This window comes from Miscanthus floridulus, chromosome 4 (assembly GCF_019320115.1).
Source record: "Miscanthus floridulus cultivar M001 chromosome 4, ASM1932011v1, whole genome shotgun sequence".
Taxonomy (NCBI): Eukaryota; Viridiplantae; Streptophyta; class Magnoliopsida; order Poales; family Poaceae; genus Miscanthus; species Miscanthus floridulus.
The window spans coordinates 35,320,539-35,341,351 of NC_089583.1; the positions used below are offsets into that span (position 1 = coordinate 35,320,539).

The 20,813-nt window shown below is 41.6% G+C and overlaps 1 protein-coding gene across 1 annotated transcript; it reads left to right on the forward strand.

The window, feature by feature from the left end:
- Window positions 1–4,086: 4,086 nt before the first annotated feature.
- On the forward strand, window positions 4,087–9,951 carry LOC136551304 (aspartokinase 2, chloroplastic-like). The gene is made up of 13 exons (XM_066542876.1): window positions 4,087–4,594; window positions 4,721–4,803; window positions 4,901–4,941; window positions 5,415–5,569; window positions 5,874–6,023; window positions 6,143–6,238; window positions 7,171–7,287; window positions 7,449–7,568; window positions 7,653–7,745; window positions 7,822–7,944; window positions 8,821–8,937; window positions 9,124–9,186; window positions 9,278–9,951. Exons 1-13 carry the CDS (start codon window positions 4,214–4,216, stop codon window positions 9,437–9,439), a joined length of 1,701 nt encoding a protein of 566 aa, XP_066398973.1. The 5' UTR covers window positions 4,087–4,213; the 3' UTR covers window positions 9,440–9,951.
- The last annotated feature ends 10,862 nt before the right edge of the window (window positions 9,952–20,813 follow it).

A 20,813-nucleotide genomic window follows, 5' to 3' on the forward strand; every position in this document is an offset into this window, starting at 1 on the left:
GCCTCGACACAACCTTCTCGATGACGCCACGTGCCGCACCAAACTCCATTTTGGGTTTTCTAAGCCCAAACCTGGCAAAACCACCCACGAGTGGTTTTAAGGCCCAAACCGCTAAACCCAACTGGAGAAGCATATCCGCTACGCCTCCTCCACGATCTTGACGTGTCTCATCATCCGTCCTCGACCATCCAATCACCAAGTCCTCGCGCCCCTCGCTTGACTTGGTCAACATAGTCTAGGCCATCTTATGTACATTTGCTCGTCGATGTTGCCAAGTGTTAGCGGTCCATGATCCACTGGCACCTCGATCTCTTGGAGCTCCTGGTCCATTGGCACAAACTCGCTTGACCTTCTCTATTGTCGTCGCCTGTCTCAATGCTCAACACCTAGACCCATCACAAACTAAGAGACATGTTGCACAACACCATACTCATGCTATGGTTAGTCTCAACACTAAACCAAAGCTTGTCATTAGTATTCAACAACCGAGCATAACTTCAGTAGTTAGCGTCGCAAAAAAAACTGCAGTAGTTAGCGGAAGTGGTTATATTGCCTAAAAATGAGTTTTCCCCCTTTGACTGCAGTTGCCCTCTTTTGTTGGTTTCGCTCAAGAAAGTTACATGCATTGACATGAACGTCCTTTTTTTTCTTGATGAAAGGTTTACAAAATAGGATCTATGAGGAACGGAGGATCAAAAACAGAGAAATCGATGAAGATAGAGTAAATGTAAAAAAATGTGAGTGTAAAACAAAGTATTAGAAAAATAAAGGAAAGCAAGATGACGTGGCATCTGAAAGGTCCTTGTTTGGTTTTGGTAATTGAGTGACAACTTAGGTGGACTAATTGTGTTTATGTGAGATACATAGGTGATTAGTCCACAGGTACATGTGTGTGAGCAACATATGCCATGGAGGTGAAAATGGCTTGGAGATGTTGTAAAACTCACACATGTGATGATGAAGGAGCTTAAATGCACATGAGACATGACATTGAGTCATGTGATCAAGGTGGAGAAGATCAAGACAAGACTTGGCTTGATGGACCAGTTGCAAGCGTGAAGGGCAAGTCGAAGGCTTTGGAGTGATGGACTGCGTGGCGGTGAAGCTTGAGCAAGACTTGGCGCCGATGGACGATGGCAATGGTGAAGAGCAAGTAGAGTCAAGATCGATGAACCAATATGATCGTGTGATGATATGAAGTGGATCATATCATTGTTGATCGTGTTGGTGCATGTGTTGCATCAACATTGAAGGAGATGGAATGGAATGCGCAAGGCAAAGGTATAACCTAGGGCATTTTATTTCACCGGTCATAGGTGTGTAGAGAAGTTTATGACCGGGTTTAGGATAGATGGCCGTACTATCAAGAGGGGCAAACTTGTTTGCATATTGGTCATCTAGTGCCACTCGAGTGATCTAACTTTGCATTGTCGCTAGGATCGAGTGGCGTGGCAAGTTGAGTGGCTAACATTCTTTGGGAAATGACTGTGAAAATGCTAACACACATACACATGATGGTGTACACTTGGTGGTGTTGGCACATTTACAAAGGAGGTGGTGTTTGCAGGGGTGAGATGGGTTTGGGAATGCCTATTTTCTATTGCGCCGGATGTAATTTCTTGGTGGTTAGCACATTGGAGCAAGGGTGAAGAAGTTTGAACTGAGAACGAGTTGGTCGCGAAGATGCTGGCGTCGGTCAACTGACCGGACGCTGGATCTGAATGCACCGGACACTAGCAGGCTGCGTCCGGGCGCGCTGACGTGGAGTGTAGCAGTAGCTGGAGAGTGACCGGACGCTGGTGCTGCGTCCGATCGTGTTCGACCGGACGCGTCCGGTCATGCTCGGGAGCTTACTGGAAATGACCGGACGCTGAGGGTCCAGCGTCCGGTCAGTTGAAGCTGCTGCGTCCGGTTAGGTCAAGTGACCGTTGGAACTAGGACACGTGGTCGTCTGCGGGCGACCGGACGCTGAGGTCCAGCGTCCGGTCAACACGACCGGAGCGTCCGGTCGGCCCGACCGTTGCCCAGTGAAGAGGTAACGGCTAGTTTAGCCCGTAGGGCTATAAATAGAAGTGGCCTTCGGCCATGGCTGGTGCTGAGCACCTCAAGGGACTTAGTGTCCATGCTTGTGAGTGCTTGGGAGCCCTCCATCACATATATACTTGATAGTGATCATTCAATTGTGTGAGTGAGCGATTCTAGTGCGATTGCATCGTGAGATTGCATCGAGTGGTACTAGGTGATCGAGTTGCAAGCCGATGGTGCTTGTTACTCTTGGAGGTTGCCACCTCCTAGACGGCTTGGTGGTGGTCTCCGTCGAAGCGCGCAAGAAACTTGTGCGGCGCTCCGGAGAAGTGCTTGTGAGGGGTATTGTGCTCGCCCCGCGGGAGCTGCGAAGAGCAACTCTAGTAAATCGTGTCATTGAGCTACCCTCACTCAAGGGGTAGGTTCTTGCGGCGCCCGACGTGCGGACTTAGCGGGTGATGCTAATTAGCCGCCGAACCACCAAGTGAGCGGTCGACACAACGGGGACTAGCGTGTTGGCAAACACGTGAATCTCGGGAGAAAAATCATCGTGTCAACCTTGTTCTTCCCATTGGTTTGCATCCCCATTACACAAGCTTGCAATTACTTTTATACATATTAAGTTTGTGTAGTTGCTCTTGTAATTAGATAGCTTGTGTAGCTTGCTAATTACCTTATTGCTTGTGTAGCATAGAAGTAGCTCTCTTGCGTGGCTAATTTAGTTTTAGTAACCTTGTTAGTCACATTGCTTAGTTTGTGTAGCTAAGTATTTGCACTCTCTAATTAGGTATTGGTTGCCTTGTTATTGAGCATTGCTAGTGAGCTTAGTTAGCTTTGTGCTTTTGCTTACTAGCATGTGTAGGAGCTCCCTTGTTGCTTAAAGAACTAGTGGCATAGGTTTGTGTAACCGTGTTCCTAGAATTGTTTAGGAGAGCTCTAGCTAGCCCGGCACCTTAGTTGCATAATTAGTATCTTTGCAAGGTGCTAGAGAACATATATAGTGGGGTATAGTCTTGGCTAGACCGATAGTTTTAATTCCGCATTTGTATCGGTTAGCCGACGCGATTAAGTTTTAGAAAAGACTATTCACCCCCCTCTAGTCGCCATCTCGATCCTTCAGCATCTGGCACATAGGTTATATATATATATATATATATATATATATATATATATATATATATATATATATATATATATATATATATATGTGGAGAGTATATTCAGTAGCCAGCCATAAAATAAGTTATTCTGTGTAGCCACATTCATTTACGATAATTTTATATACTAATTTACGATAACGTCAATACATATTTACGATAGTTAGGTTACTATAACACATGAGAATATTTATCATAACGTTATAGTAAACCACTTAGTAAAGAGGTATATATATATATATATATATATATATATATATATATATATATATATATATATATATATATATATATATATATATATATATATATAGAACTACTATCCTGTAGCTGGCTACAGAATAACTTATTCTGTAGCCACTTTGAGTTATGATAATTACTATGTTAATTTACGAGATTATAGTAACTCCTTACTAAGTGGTTTAATATAATGTTATGGTAAATATCCCTGTTATAGTAATCCAACTATCGTAAATATGTATTAACATTATGGTAAATTAGTATATAAAATTATAGTAAATGGAGGTGGCTACAGAATAACTTATTTTGTAGCCGGCTACTGAATAGCCTCTCCATATATATATATATATATATATATATATATATATATATATATATATATATATATATATATATATATATATATATATATATATATATATATATATATATATATATATCTATATATATATATATCTATATATATATATATATATATATATATATATATATATATATATATATATATATATATAGAGCAGCCAAAACTTCAGCGTAGATGTCTTTTTATTCGTGACTTTTTGTGGAGGAATGGACGTACCTTCATCATACCAAACGATTCTACAGCATCTCGTTCCATAGAAATGTCAATCGTCTGGTCCAAACATGGACATATATTGATGAATTGATCTGGCCCGTCCGAAGGAACCGCTTCGCACTACTCTCCGCCGTCCGTTCTTCTCGCCCCGCCCCCCGGCCGGCGCCTCCACCTCCTCCTCCCGCTCCACGCCTCCCACCCTCGCGGCACCAGCATGGCGGCGCCGGCTCTCCGTACCACCGCGCGGCTGGGACTTGCCCTTGAGGGTCCCACCGCCGCGAGACGGCGCGGGGTCTTGGCGCCTGTTGCGGTCCCGGCCGCGCCGTGCCTGAGGAAGGCGTTGGTCCGGTGCCAGCGAGCCGTCGGCGCCGCCATTGTCGAGAAGAAGGATGCCTCGGTGGTGGAGGCTGCGCAGGAGAGAATCGGCGACGGGGGCGCGGCGCCGGAGCTCACTGTCGTGATGAAGTTCGGCGGGTCGTCGGTGGCCTCGGCCGAGCGGATGCGGGAGGTGGCAGACCTCATCCTCAGCTTCCCCGAGGAGCGCCCGGTCGTCGTGCTCTCGGCGATGGGGAAGACCACCAACAAACTGCTCATGGTATTCTACTGCACCACTAGTGCCTAGCTTCATTACCCTCGGTATGCGAGGTGTTTTAGTGTTATGAGGAATCATACACCATTATGAGTTAGGATTGAAAAAGTGGTTTTCAAATTTTGGTTGTAGGCTGGGGAAAAAGCAGTGCGCTGCGGCGCGACCAACGTCTTGGAGCTTGACGAGCTCTCCTTTGTAAAGGAATTGCATCTTGGGTATGGTTCTGTGTGAATTGCAGTGCTTTACTTACATCGAGTGGATTGGTTGGGAATGCTTTTGCCTGATTTCTTTCTACCGTTTTGCCTTGTCTAGGACGCTTGATCAGCTTGGGCTAGATAGGTCAATTGTTTATGGTAAGATGTTGCCCATTTTACCAAATGCTTCTCCTAGTCTTCTTTGACTCTTTGTGTTTCAAGTCTTCAGGGTTACAAAACATGCTAAATTAACTTGTAGTGTGGTGTGGTCATGTTCACCCACATCAAATTTCTCTCAGGAAATGTCTCCATATAGGGTATGGAGGTGGAGATTGGTGCATCATATATGGTTTAATTGCTATATTGATCCACTTCAAATGATGTGACCTTCGATTCGCTGTATTAAAGCGAATATTGATCCACTTCACGTAGATGAACTGACAATTGAGTTTTCAAGCTTATGCGTATGTTTTAAGCTTTCTGTTTAGATAACACATGCTTTCTCAGAAGTCAGAACCGAACTTTTATAATCTGCTACATGAATATTGCACTATCCAGCCTTTGTCTTGTGGTGCTGTCAATATTTCTTGATTCTGAATAAATGATACCACTTCCAATTTGAAATCTTGTAGGTTTGTTGGATGAACTTGAACAACTTCTTAAGGGAATTGCTATGATGAAAGAGCTGACTCTTAGGACACGAGATTATCTAGTTTCATTTGGTGAATGCATGTCTACAAGAATATTTGCTGCACTTTTAAACAAAATTGGGGTAAAAGCTCGGCAGGTACATTCTTGAATTGATTGCATTTTGGATGGTCTTTCTCGTGTTTCAAATATGTCCATGTTACTTATCTTAATGCCATGCAGTCTAGTAGGAAATTCATTAATGCATTGCCTGTAGTACAAACTGTAGTTCCAAATTCTTGGCAAGTCAGTCTATTTCTTGTATTCTTATACATATACTGCTAATAAGTGTTTTGTGATCCTATTTTTTCTAGTAGATTTTTGTCTATGTACAGGAATTCTTCATGTAAAGCATCAACCAAGTAGATATCTAGTCAAAGTTTCTGATTCTTGCTTCATTGCAGTATGATGCATTTGATCTTGGCTTTATAACTACTGATGATTTCACAAATGCGGATATTCTGGAAGCAACTTATCCTGCTGTTGCAAAGAGGCTACATGGGGACTGGATTAAGGATCCTGCTATTCCTATAGTCACAGGCTTTCTTGGAAAGGTTCTATATTTCACATTTCATTTCTGGGGTATCAATGCTCCATTTGTCCATATGTTCTTTTTTCCCTTTGAAAGAGTTTGTTCTTGTAACGTTCACACTTCATGCACTTAAAATTGCAGGGATGGAGATCTGGTGCAATAACCACCTTGGGCAGGGGTGGTAGCGACTTGACAGCTACAACCATTGGCAAAGCCTTGGGATTAAGAGAAATCCAGGTTTGTAATTTGTTTTCCCTAGGCTGTCTTCCTCCTTGGACCAATTACTGTTTGGTTCAAGCCACACAATAGGTGACCAGTTTAATTCATTGGTTAGTGCAGAGTTACTTTCCATAGGCCTAATGTTGACTGCGAGTGCATCAGGCTTGATAGCTTCTTACCATTTTTAACATGAGATACTGTAACTAAGGATTTCCATTTGTTTTTTTTTGTTAAAGTGGATCTCCGAGCATCTAAGCATTAAAATGAAGTCTTTAATTTAGGACAAGTTTTTAATTATACTTGAAAGGATGGAATATACCCAAAGACTTAGCCTTAGATAGGAGTGTTTGGAAAACAACTATTCACGTGCCTGAACCTTGATTGCTTCTGCTGGGTTTCAACTCTAGCCTACCCCAACTTGTTTGGGACTTAAAGGCTTTGTTGTTGTTGGATAACCTCATGAACTTCTTTTCATCTCAACTTTTCCTCGTAGCCTCATCTCTGATACATGGATTTGTACTCATTAAATGATTATTTGAAAAGTTTAGGATGAAAGCTATGTTTATGTTTGACCTGGTAAATGTAAAACGTTGTTCATAGAAGAACATTTTAGGAGAATATGGTAGGCGAGAACCCTAATGTGAAAACAGAATTTTGCCCTCTAAAACTTAATTTATAAAAACAACAGAGAGAGTAAAACTTGGCCTGCCAGGGGTATGCCCCCAGGGTTTAGCTATTAAGGTAGAAGACCTCAACCATGCAAGCCGAGAAAACCCCCAAACTCCGACTTTGCCGGCAAGGTTTTTTTTTTAACCAGCCTAAATTCGCTCCCACAAGCACTTGCAAGCTCTAGGCTACAGGCTCTTTCGCACAACAGAGAGAGTGCATCGTTGCTAATTTATTTTTGTTCCTGTGTAGTTGACTTATAACATTGATCTTGTTTCTAGTAGGTTTGGAAAGATGTTGATGGTGTTTTAACATGTGACCCAAATATCCATCCTAAGGCAAAACCTGTGCCATACTTGACATTTGATGAGGCAGCCGAACTTGCCTATTTTGGAGCGCAGGTATGTGTTGTTATCCATTAAGGAAAACATTGACAAACGAAATACTTCGATGGATCTCGGCTATACATTGTGGCCTTGTTTTTTAGCTTAGCATTTTACTGAGCCAATGGTTTTATATGATATTTATTTATTGATTGGTTTCCATCAATTATTACTTTTAGGTTTTGCATCCACAATCAATGCGACCAGCTAGAGAAGGTGATGTACCTGTTAGGGTTAAGAACTCTTATAACCGTCGAGCCCCTGGTACTCTTATCACTAAAGAAAGAGATATGAGTAAGGTTTGTTACTTGGCTAAACTCTAATCTTAGACTTGTCAACTTGTTTTTGCTCTCTAATCCCAATATTGACACGTTTTATTCTAGACTGTTTTGACTAGCATTGTTTTGAAATCAAATATTACAATGCTTGATATAGTGAGCACACGCATGCTTGGCCAGTACGGTTTTCTAGCTAAGGTACAACTATTCAGAGGCTACTTTCCTTGAGTTACTATTCATTTCAATCTTTGGTTGTAACTTTATCAATTTTCAGGTTTTTTCGATATTTGAAGACTTGGGCATCTCTGTTGATTGTGTGGCTACCAGTGAAGTCAGCATATCTTTGACACTGGATCCATCGAAACTATGGAGTTGTGAATTGGTTCAGCACAAAAATGTTTGGGCCTCAATTTATTCACTGTTAATTTCTTTTTCTTGGCAATGACTCTATATTTCCTCAAGATTTGTTTTTGTCTTAATCTGCATAAACTATATAAAGATAACACTTTGCTTCAAGTTTTCCTTGTCTTTTTTTTTTGAAAAAATAAACTAACTGTATTATTTTCTCACCTGATGTTATGTGGGGTTGGACCTATAATGGCACCCTAGGATTCCCATCCCACCATTGGTGCTGGTGCCTCGTAGGTATAGGTTTTTTTTTCTTGAACATACAGGAGAGCTGTGTATCATTATACTAAAGAAGAGCTTGTCTAAGAAACTTTACACACACACACATTTGGTTACAGGATCACCCTTTAGATAACCAAACGACCTCGACTAACAGGACTTTGGTTAGCTTTGGTATTAGACTGTTATTTGGCTGGGTCATAATCTATATTCTTACAGGCTAGATTCATTTTATTAGGATCTCTATATAAAGAAATATTTGTCACTATATTAAAGAAAAAGACATTATATATCATTCTGCGCATTTCTCGATTCCTCTCTGCTCGGTGCCTTCCCAACACTTTTTTTTTACCATGTCTCATCCTTCCGTTGACCTCATTTACAACCTTAGAAGCAATACACCAATGCACACAACACAAAAGATAATCAGGATCTGGAATGAATCAACAAGTGTGAATGCTGCATATTTGCCTTTGTACTCAATTAGAGACATGTTGGTAGTTTTTTGTAAGAATTAAAGTCCTTTGTAACATGGAATTTTTTTATATTTTTTAAATGACAATTGGCTGAGGCCAGAGTTGGTTCATTATAGCAGATGATGATGATGCATCTTGGCAAATCTAATTTTGACCTTTCTATATACTAGGAACTTGATGATGTCATTGAAGAGCTTGAGAAGATAGCAGTTGTTCATTTACTGCAGAATAGGTCAATAATATCTTTAATTGGAAATGTGCAGAGGTCGTCTTTGATTCTTGAAAAGGCAAGTGCATTTCACCTAAGCTTCATGATTGTTAACACTCTAGATTGCTTCAATCGCAATCTTCAAAGTTGAGCTATGAACTTACAATTTGAGGAAGTGTGGACAGAAACATACTAGAGTAACTGGTGTGCTAGAAATGATCATGCAATATTATGTTTGCAATTGATATCCGCTGCTGCATGGCAGGCTTTCAATGTTCTACGAAGAAATGGTGTCAATGTCCAGATGATATCGCAAGGGGCGTCCAAGGTACTCCTTTTTTCTCATGTTTGATAGGGACACGGGGGCACCATACTTGCTCCAAGACTAATCTGATATCGGTTACACCATCCTTACACAGGTGAACATTTCCTTGGTGGTCCATGACAGTGAGGCAAAGCAGTGTGTTCAAGCCCTCCACTCTGCGTTCTTTGAGAATGGCTTCTTGTTGGAAGCTGACGAGTTGGAAGTTCTGCACGATGGCTTCACATCGCATCCCAATGGCACAATCCACAGCCCTTAGCTGAGAATTTGATATTCCTCTGTTTGGCTACCGTAGTGCCACTTGTGATCAAATCTTGATCATGGTCGGCGTCCAATGTTTTATGAGGCTACGAAGGATTCTGGTTTAGAGCAACTACTCATCAAAAGTCTAAGAATATGGATTATGACCAAGGTTACTGTACAATTGAAGTACAAACTTGTTTAGAGCTACTACTAGGAATTTGTTTAGATATTAATAATACTGTTTAGTTTGTTGTACAATTGATCGGAAGTATATAGTTATCCTGGTCAACCTATCAAGCCACGTAGGGATGCCTGCTTGATCGCTACTGATGTATTTTATATTTAATCTGAAATGCGTATGTAGCGTTTAGTTTGGAGTGGCACTGGACGAGTGGGATATCACTTTGTTTTTTTTTCAAGGAACCTGAAAATGTAGTGCTGCTGGCCTGCCGCAATTCCATTTTACGGCGACATTTTGTAGCTGTCGACCAATCATAATAAATATAATATCGAGATGGTTACAAAGAAGGCATATAAGCTCCCAGAATTTGGGGTGGAATTGGACATGTCTTTATATGTGTAAATTATTTCACTGGGTTCTGTGGCTATAAGGATGGCAACGGGGATGTACTCATCGGGTATCGCCGAAACGTTTTCTTCCCCGCTACGGAGAATTCATCACGTTCCCGTCCCCGTTAATTGTCTCGGGTATAGATTCTTGCACATCCCCGTATCCGTCGGGCATCGGTCGGGCAACAGATACCCGACGGGTACTGCATACCCGATAAATAATGACACTTGGGGTCGCAGCTTTGCAATCAGAGACGTTTCTTCTTCACTCGGGTATAAGTGTCGGAGTCTCGGAGATGCCGAGGAGAAGGAGCGAGGTTGCGAGGAGGACGAGCAAAGGTGGCAGAGAGACCGAACTGAGGAAGCGAGGGGCACGAGCGCTCATGAGGCAGGCGTGCTTGTGTTGCTGGCGGAGATGGTGAGGAAAAATTGAACTAGGGTTCCTAGAACATAAACTGTATATATATGATTGTTCAAATTTGGGCAAAAATACCTATGTTGAGTATCTTTGGGCCTAATACTCGCATGACAGCTCAAATAGTCGGGTTCCCCAACGGGTAACGGGGACAAGTAAACAAGGAACGTTCCCGTAGCCGCTATACCCGTCGAGGATGGATTCTTACCCATTTAGATGTCCGCGGGTAAAGATATAATCCCCGTTCCCTAATGGATCAAATACCCGTCGGGTATCGGGGGCCATTGCCATCTTTAGCTATAATGCAACTGTCTGTTTGGTTTTGAGGGTAAAAGCAGGTGGAATAGTACGATCTCTCAGCCGATGTGTTTGGTTGTGGAAAGAGTAGGATGTGATGATCCCCACAGCGAAATATTTCTGTTCCAAATCGAGGGGACGACAGTACGTTCTTCTCCCTCTATTGTTTTCGTTGCCTTCCATTTTCTATCTTTTCTTTTGCTTGATTGAGAGAGAGAGAATAGCCACAGTAGTAGTAACTTTTTTTTGGTCTTTTTTTTTAGGGGAAGTAACTTTTTTTTGGTTGGGATTGGGAAATAGGAGGATGTGGCTAACCGGCTATCGTGACAGAGCTCAAATCTGCGGGGAGAAATTAATGGGCCTTTAGGACCAACAAGAGCCCACCTCCTGCTTTATGGGTTGGACTTGCTTGAGCCCCACTCCAAGTGCCACTACAACTTTACAGCCTGACAACTCCCGGCCCACCGAGCTCCAGCTAAATCGATCGAACCGTCTCGATTGGGCCCGATAACCCGAGTACCACGAACGTGTCATTCTACTTGTCAGGCTCGCAGCCGACACTCTAGACTGCCGCCGCCGCTCCATCCACGGCGCCGGCGGCCGGCCCACCGCTGCCCAAGACGCTTCTTTGTCCATGCATTGCCTCTCCTTCACTTGTTTTTACCACTCTCAGTATTTACCTACCAGTCAAAGATCAACCATACAGCCCGGTTACCTATCCTCAGTATGTTGTGTATGATTGAGAATTTTACGACCGCTTCTTTCAGCTCTTGGCGAAAATAGCCAAGATGAGCAAGTACTTGCTTCTGAAAATACTTCTGTCATGTTATTTTCACAGAATGCTTCAAAGTTGTTTCTATTTCCAGGGCCTGTTCGGCTGGTATTAAAGTCGGCTGATAAACCGACGGAAGCTGTTTTATTGTGAGAGAAAAATACTGTAGATCGTAACTGATAAGAACGAACAATGTTTTCATATTTTATATGCCAATAACCTGCGGTGCATTAGATCTAGCCAGCAGCCATGTGTATCCTTTCCCATTTAGGTACAAAACTGTTCTTTTTTTAGAGGAATGCATGATTCCATTAATCAACCGAACCAGCTAACAACCTGTTCGGTTGGCTGGTTCGTATTGTTGCTACTACTGGCTGGTTTGTGAGAGAAAAATACTGTTCCAACTAAAAATTTACGATCGTTTATGACAAGCCACAGCCAAACGAACATGCTGTTAAATCGCTGGACACCAAATTTATTATACATTCTGGCACTCCGATCATAGAGGGCATCCCCTCATTACCCAAGCTTCCGATCGAAGCTAACTCATGCGCTATCCGATTACATTCACGTGGAACATAGTTAATTTGAGGTAAAAGGTAATACCCTAAAAATTGCTCTTTTTAAAATAAAGTTAAAAAGATTTAATTTAGTATTTTTATGCTCATAAAAACATAGGAATTTTTTTTAAATTAAAATTTATCATAAGGCTTAGCAACATTTTTATGCATGCATTAGAATTATTGGAATGTGTGACTTTGTATAAAATTCAAATTTTCAAAAGAATTTAAATTTGAATTGAATTTGGATTTAAAAATTTGTTTTGAAAATTTAGAAAAGAAAAAAAAGAGAATTTTTTCCTCCCCTTTTCCTCTCTTTTGGCCCAGCTCCCTTCCCCGCGCGGCCCAGCAAGTAAGCTGGCCCAGCAGCAGGCCGCGTTGCTCGAGCCGCTCCTCTCTCTCCATTGCTCTGTCTCTCTGCCGATCGGTCCCGCGTGTCTCGTCACCGACAGGTAAGCTCGCTTTGTCAGCCGTCTTCTACCTTGCTTTCGTTCCCGAGCCGGACTCCGCTGCCGCCGAGAGTCTGCAGCCGCCCCGTCCTCACCGATTTGCGTGCGCTCCAAGCCGCTCCGCCCCTATAAAATCCGAGCACCGTGCCACGCCGCCCCCATCCAGCCCTATCGCGAGCCGCCGCCTCCACCCTAGCTCACCGCGCCGCCGAATCCCTAAAGCCGCCGCCGCCCATCGAGCCCCACGCCCTCTCCGTTCGATTCCCCGTTGTCAAGAAGCCCTTGGTGAGTTCTCCGTTCCGCCCTCTTTCTTCTGGTGCTTTTATTTTGGACAACCGTGGCCCATAGGCTATTTTTTTGTGCTCGTCGGTGAGTTGCTCGTCGTCGGCAATGGTCGCCGCCGCTGGTGCTACTGTTCCGGCCAGTGGGAAACACCCCAAGCGTTAGGCGCTGTCCAAATCCAGATCAACGGCCTAGATTAGAAGATACCCTTTCGGTTGGCATTTTGCTAAAGAGCCCCTACAGTTTCGCGTAATAGAACCCGTAGTCCAAGGCATACTTCCATAATACGTTTTTCTGTTCTGAAAGCGTAGTTTCTTTCTAGTAGATTTAAAATACATTTTCTCTTTCAGAAAGAGTAGTTTCTCTCGGTTAGATCCAAAATACACTTTCATCTATTTACAGTTTTGCCACTGATATTGTTTTAGCCATAAAATCTCCGTTTTAACTCTATTTTGACCCGTTCAAGTTCCGTTAGATTCGTAATTGCGTAATCTATATGTTTATCCTACTGTTAAATATATTTTCAACTTTTGAAATTCAAGGTTAGATTTAATCTATTATTTTATTAAAGGAAATCTTGTTTAAATCATAACTTCTTCGTTATAGCTTCGATTTTCGTGATCTTCGCGTCTGTGTGTTCGTAGCGAGACGTAGATTCGTTTTACAAACTTTTGACCTTGATTTTATGTTGATGGTGTACTATTCTAATTTAGTTCTATTGTTTGCTTCGTATATGATTGCATGGATGCTTGTGTGGTGCTTTATGATCTTGTTCAGTCGATAAGAAGTACGTTGGTGATATAGAAGAAGTTGATGATCCAGAAGAAGTCATTTGGAGGTTATAATTCAGTAGAAGAAGGATCTGAGTTTAAGACAAGTACAGCATAGGATCATCCTTGTTGTCCTATTCAACTTAATATCATTTTAATTCATACTGCATGTGTCTACCTCGACAACCGTAGTAATTTTTCTAGCTATTTGATATCCTGGATTTCTTGACACCTTTGGGTTATTGCATTGGGTGGTATGATGCTAGTGCTCAACTAAAACCATGATCTTGTAACTTGACTAATGGTATATGCAATAAATACTAAAAGATGTTTTTAGCAACATGAAACAAGGGGCTAGAGCATTGGGCTATTTTTATGGTGCTCTAGATTCCTCTCCCTAAGAATTTATCTGTAAGTGATCATCCGGGACTTACAATATAGCTGTGAGAGTTATATGGCTCTGGCTTTAGCTCAGTATAAGAACCTTTTTTAGTTTGTCAATGGTTACCTTTATGGCGCAAGAGGGGCTCCGACATGTATGACCTTTGCATGCCAGGTTGAGTGTATTTTGATTTCTTGGTCTTTTGTCAGTCACTCATTGGAGGGGAGTTCATGTTTATTAATGGGGAAACCTAGCAGCCTTAACTTGTTAGATGAACCTTTGAAAGGCTTTATAGTGAACCCTGCCGATCTTCCTAGGTAGTGGGTCAAGAGGCTGATCACCTCGGGCGAAAGAGTAAATCACGACTCACAGTGAAAGTGTACAACCTCTGTAGAGTGTAAAACTGTTATAATAGCCGTGCTCACGGTCACGAGCGGCCTTGAACCCTTACGGAATAGATGATAAACACTGATGATACTGATGATAAACGCCCTGTTCGCTTGGCTTATAAGCCGTACTTTTTCAGTCAACGAACAATATTTTTCTCTCACAACAAATCAGCCAACAATACTTTCAGCCATGGCTTATCAGCCAAGCGAACGAGGCGAAAGATGCTCACTAATGATTATTGTTTTTGCTATTTATTATTCATGTTTACCTGATCATGTGCTTACATGGGCTGATGATAAACTAGTTGCTACTCAATTGCTAAAATTGTGACAATTAAAAGCTAATCGTAGTAAAACCAGTGTCAGCCTTTTGAGCCTAATGAACCCCATGATATATTTATTGAGTACGATATGTATTTACACTTATTTTATTTTCAATACTTTGGAAAAATCCTGGATGGGTACCAGATTGCTAGAGTTTGGAGAAATTAAGCTTGTGATCAACCAGTTAGAGTTGTCTTTCCGTTGTTTACTATCTAAGGTTACATCCTTTATACTAAGTACGTTATATATTGAGCATTGCCTTTCGATATTATCCTTATTTATAGCTATACATGAGATTTAACTTTCTGGGCTCACATATGGTACGTATATGGTTTTGTTCTTCAAACTGGGTGCTACATAAAATGAAGTTTTCAGCTAGTAATTCCTTCAACTCATGTACTGCACCACCAAGTCACCCTGAGCATTCGGTCAGACCGAACCGATCGGTTCGGTTCCTCGATCATTCGGTCAGTTCGGTCATCAGAAACCTGGGACCGATCGGTCTTTGCAAAAAATGAAGACCGAGGAAGTTCGGTCTCGGTTAGTTCGGTTCGGTCTCGGTCACGACCGAACTAACCGGACCTGAGTAGCAGCCACAAACAATAGCAGAATTTATAGCAATTTTCAACAGCATGCTTGCTATTTGAAGGCAAAAAAATAACAACACAATATATAAAACAAACCACACATTATTATGACAAGTTCTAGCACACAACTTTCTCAGTTCTCACAAATCACAATCACACATAATGACATTACGAACGAAGTCTACAGAACTACGGTCAGTTCGGTCACTTCAGTTAACCGACACATATGACCGAACTTCTATCGGTTACTTCGGTTAGTTGGGAGCCAGGACCGAACTCATGACCGAACTTTTTGGTCTTGTCTTTTCGGTCTCGGTCTCGGTCTTTTCGGTTCGGTCTTCGGTTAATTATGCCCAGAGTGACCACCAAGGATTGACGAGGAGACCTTCCACCACTTGGACTGCATCAGATTCGAGCACAATGTCTCTGATGCCCAAACCCGCTGCTGCTTTCGCTCCTTCTACACAAGCAAGGAGCTCCATATGCAGAGGGTTACAAGCATAGCGGAGTCTTCCTGAACCTGATTGGATCACTCGGCTTTCCATCGTCCCTGATGATATATTCCCATCCTCCATTCTTATCAGCTTCCCTGAAGGCACCATCAGCATTGATTTTCAGGCTCCCCGGTGGAGGTCGTAGTCATTTTGTCGCCCTGCTCCGAGAACTCCCGCCTTGCTGCCTGATCCTGTTTAAAGTTGTGACCTCCAGAGTTTGCTTCCAACAAAGGCTAGCTATGGAGTTCGGCAGCCTCTTCTGTTCTCCTTCCCTAACTGCATTTCTTTCGCCAATTCTCCAGGCACGCACACCTCCACAGCTCCTTGACATGCTTGCATTTGAAAAAAAAAGATGGCCGCCATCCTCTCCTATTCTGTTCCACATGACACAGCGTTCTCCAGTCTTCGTACCACGCCTTTCTAAATTTGATCACAGCGCCTTACAAGTGGATTGTTTATGTTTATGTCCATTCGGCAAATAAGTGACGACGGTGCTTCAACTTTACCTAAGTTTTCGAAAGCCAACAAGAGTTATAAAGCAGCCACCTTTTGAGTTGTCTGAATTAGGATGGTGATAGCTTGAAACATCAATAACCCCTATTTTTCCATGGCGGTGTTTGTGAGACATTACTATAGAAAGGATTTTCGCCAAGAGCACTTTTACCGTCGGTTTGAAGTGAAATTGGTAGTGAAAATGATTTAACCAAAGGTTCGCGACAAGAAAGGAGAACCCGTTTTTGCACAACTTCCTTTTCTTCATTGTGCCTACTTTCATTTTCATGGGAGCTTTAGGACTATTAGGAGCTTATGCACACCTATCACCTAAAAAGAAGAGAGGTGAAGAGCGAAGACGCTGCCCATTTAGAGGGAGAGTTGAGTGATTTGAATGTGCAGCTAGCTTCCTCACAAGGCATGGTTGCTTTGACGGAGAATCAGTTGGCCACGGTGGAGGAAAGCAGCCGAAGGGCGAGGGAGAAGTAGCAAAGCTACGTGGAGGCCGAAGTGGGGGCATGTGCCCCCTAGTAATTGTATGTCTATGTTTAATCCTTAGAAAGTAATAAAGATTTACACACTAGAGATAACTTGAATACTATTGACCCCTCCTTGAATTCTCTTCGAGCTCCGCCACTGCGAGGGAGGAGCTTGTTCCAAGCAGGGAGAAGGTGAATCTTCTAGAGACGGAGCTAAGTTTATGTTTGAGAGAGCTCCAGTTTTGAAAACATGGATCTCAAGCACCAGCTTCACCGTAGAGCAGCTTCATCGTGGATCTGGCCTTCCACCATGGATCTGCAAAACATGTTTGGCTTACGGTGCAACTCCAGATGCAGAATATGCAAGTCCAGTTCGCAAACAAATGACGACCTTATCATCATAGCTAAGCATACGGTGCTTCAACTTTACTCAAGTTTTCAATGTCCAACAAGAGTTGAGTTGTCTAAATCTGGATGGGAAGAGTTTCATCTTTGAAACAACAATAACGGATATTTCCCCATATTGTTGTTGTTTGTGTGAAGCGTTTGGTCCGGATAAGTTGCGCAGTTCATTTTTTCAAGAATGTTTTCTTTTGGGATTAGATTTGGCAGCCCCGTGCTCTGGATGCCAGCGCGGCGCCCAGCGAGCCTAGCTGTATTTGTAGAACGCATGACATGCTGCATGAGGCAACGAACTGACAAGGTCGGCGCGCATGCAGGGAAAGCCAAATTTATAAAGGATACCTCGATCCTTTTATATCATGATGAAAATTATTATTGCAACATACTCTAATTATATTAGGAAAGGGAAAAGGGAAAACAAGTAGTAAGTTTCTGGGAGGTAAGAAATTGGCTTTGAGGAAATCCCCAAATCAATTGACATTTTTTCTCCTTTCTATTTTCTATTCTAACTAGGTAGCGTGCTCGTGCGTTGCTACGGGACTAACAAAACTTTTATACTAAAAACACACGGATCGCATAATAGATTATATTGCATCCCTACTATTTACAATTCCACAAAATATATATTCTAACCTCTAATTTTTTTTGACAAAATTAATCTGTAATTTGTTGAAAGATTAAAAAGATGCCAGCCACCATGTACCCTCTAGCTATCAGATTTCATCGTCCCTTGCCACAACATACTTCTAGTTTCATGAGTGTGCATGTGCCGACTCGTGGAGTCTATTTTGCCTGTCTAGTTCTTAGCTTAAGTTGTGCCTTGCACTCAGGTCCATCTCCACCACTCAACTGTCAATACGCATTTGAAACTGGGAACAAATCCAACTATCAAAAGGATTCAATAATACTAAAAAAATGGAAACAAAATATCAGCATGCTATGCAATGTAACCTCTATTTTGCCAACATAAAAGAAACTTATCCGTGCTAAAGGATCACTGGTTCATAGTGTACAATGTCAGAAGAGCATCCTTACCAGATTTTAAGTTTCTATATATTATGCCATTGGCATGTAAACCCTCCATTGCACAGTTAATTGCAGTGTGTGATGTGTGTATCTAGTTGACTAGGCCAAATGCTATTCAGATAAGTTTTCAGTGACATTCCTGGTAGTATCTCAATAACAATCACCATCAATGGTCCCTTCCTAGCTCCAATGAACTGCATGAGTGCATAAACATCTGCGAGAGGGTCCAAAAAAATGACAATCTATGTAGCCACACAAACATGTCATTCAGACTAGGAAGTACCTTGACAAGATTCTCATGTTTCACTTTACACATTATATTTACTTCTCGATTGAAACAGGCTTCAAGTGTTGCTTTTTCTTCAGGAGTTTTTCCACGGTTAAGAACCTATCGTTATAATTTGATCACGATACCTATTCAGAGATACAAGGAATACAGGACTACTGAATATGAATTAAACATACTAAAAGACAAATGAAAATAAACTAAAACAACAACTAATGCAGATACTTGAAATTCAGTCCAATAAAGTAGCCACATACATGTGAAAAATTAGGTGCGAGTATGCATGCCTCAAAAGTATCGTTACTTCCCCTTGTGGACCTTCCTAGTTTGTTCCCAACGAACATCAACTTAGGATCAACAAGCAGCTCCCTATCTTCAGGATGCCGGATATCAAAGTAATTAGATTCTACAAAGAATTGGGTATTAGAAGAAACAGAGCAATATTATTATTATAATCTGTAAATAAAAAGAAAAACCATAAGGCAGTTGTACAATAAACGCTATGTTCAGTTCATGTTCAGATCAGAGGAAAACTGAAACATTTCTTAAAAAATTAGGTGCGAGTATGCATGCCTCAAAAGTATTAGATACTTTGCGACTCTGCGAGTTGAGGGCTGACGGACGGATACATGGAGGAGACAAGCGCCGCTAGAGATGAGGGGGGGCCCGCCGTGTGCAAGGCTGTGTCGGGCGGGGACGTGGATGGAAAAGGCAAAAATTAAAAAGAAGATATCCGAACAAAATAATGTGCTCTAACGTGGACCCAGAAGCCTTACCAACCAGCAAGAAAATCTAAAAGCTCAAGATGATTTTCAATATACTACATGCAACAATATGTTTCATCAGCCTTCTGCCTAAGCAAAATGCACCAGCAGTAAACCAGATCTTTCCTTACCTATAACCACAGAGGTAATAATCAGGCCTACACCCGATAAAAAACCAGGTAAACACATCGTTAAATTTTAAAAAGGTCATGAAGAAGATTAAAGGAGAGCTAATGTACTCCCCAATCTAAGGAAAGCAGATTCTGGACCACCTGCTCTTGATTTTGTTCTACTTCTCCATCATTAAAGATCAACACTCTCAACAAAGAGATATGTTTCTCGACCTCGCTCTTCCAGAGCCTAATAAGAAGGTGAATACCAATTAGACTGCAAGTAGTATTATAATAAATCACTTCGCTTTGAGGAGCATAGAACAAGGATAATAATCAATGACATGCTGACATCACCGTAGAGGTAATATAAGCAAACATACTATTGCACTTGACTCCTTGTATCATACTATTGCACGGTAGAGGTGGCTTTATATTAAGAAGACAGAGGAACGTGAAACGGTCTAGTCAAGGACTTGAACTTAGGGATGCTCACACCCTTAACAAACTGATCTAGACTCACCATCCTAATGGTGGAACATTTATTAGACAACCAGGATATGAAGTCGCAACTACCTATAATTGCTTCTCAATCTCAGGATTCAATTTCAGTTTAGCGAAATAAACCCCATCACAGGTAGATTTTTTTGAATAATTTCCACTTCCACTATACTAAGCCAGTTAATTCCTTAAAGAATCTGAAATGCGATAAAAAATTATCATTCAGATCACGACAAAACTTTAACAAATAGAGGATTTTGTGCTCACCTTTATTTGGCTCAGTGCAAACAGCTTCAGGCCAGTCATATCCATAACCTTCAAGCATGTATTAATCTGTCTCCCGAACTTCTTTGATGCAGCTGGCTATAAAGAACACAGAATATATTTAATCTCTTTTCCCTAATTTGGTACCATTAATCATCAATAAAAAAAACTCGACTGGTGGGGGAAGAACCACCCCCATGGCATTATAATTAAGAAGGGACCATACGACCACGGTTGAGAAAATCCCCATAAGAAAGCACTTACTAGGACAACACGATCTCAATATTCATTCATTTGTATGTGTGACTGCACATAATAGTTCACCTAAGAAAAATTAGGTGAGATAATTTGGGGAGCTCTTATTTCTATAAAAAATAGTCTGCCATATCCATAAAATGAGTAATATTGATATTGATCCTACAAATCGAGACAAAGTTGTGTATCCTTTATTCAGCTTATCCTTTATTACATAGTAAACTTAGTCAAAATAAAGGTTTTCTTCATTGACAGACATACTGCAAACAAAATCAAGATATATATGAAACTGACTCAGATATGATATTGAATGTCTTGCTATTCTTTCAAATTAAATCAACAGCTTTAATTCTTTTTCCAAGGATAGTTTTGCTACCGAGGCCTTGTCAAAAGCAATGTTTTTGAGGCGCGGCGCCCGACCCCCTTCACAACGCCTAGGCGTTTGTGGCGGACGCCTAGGCGACGCCATACACACATTGTAAGGCGTTGTAAGCTAGAATTTTATATACTAGTGCAGCAC

Bases quoted from the DNA above. Each gene is read 5' to 3' on its own strand.
- LOC136551304 (XM_066542876.1), top strand. From the start codon at position 4,214: ATGGCGGCGCCGGCTCTCCGTACCACCGCGCGGCTGGGACTTGCCCTT. The intron at 4,804-4,900 runs GTATGGTTCTGT...TGCCTTGTCTAG, and splicing joins GTAAAGGAATTGCATCTTGG to GACGCTTGATCAGCTTGGGC. The intron at 9,187-9,277 runs GTACTCCTTTTT...ATCCTTACACAG, and splicing joins TATCGCAAGGGGCGTCCAAG to GTGAACATTTCCTTGGTGGT.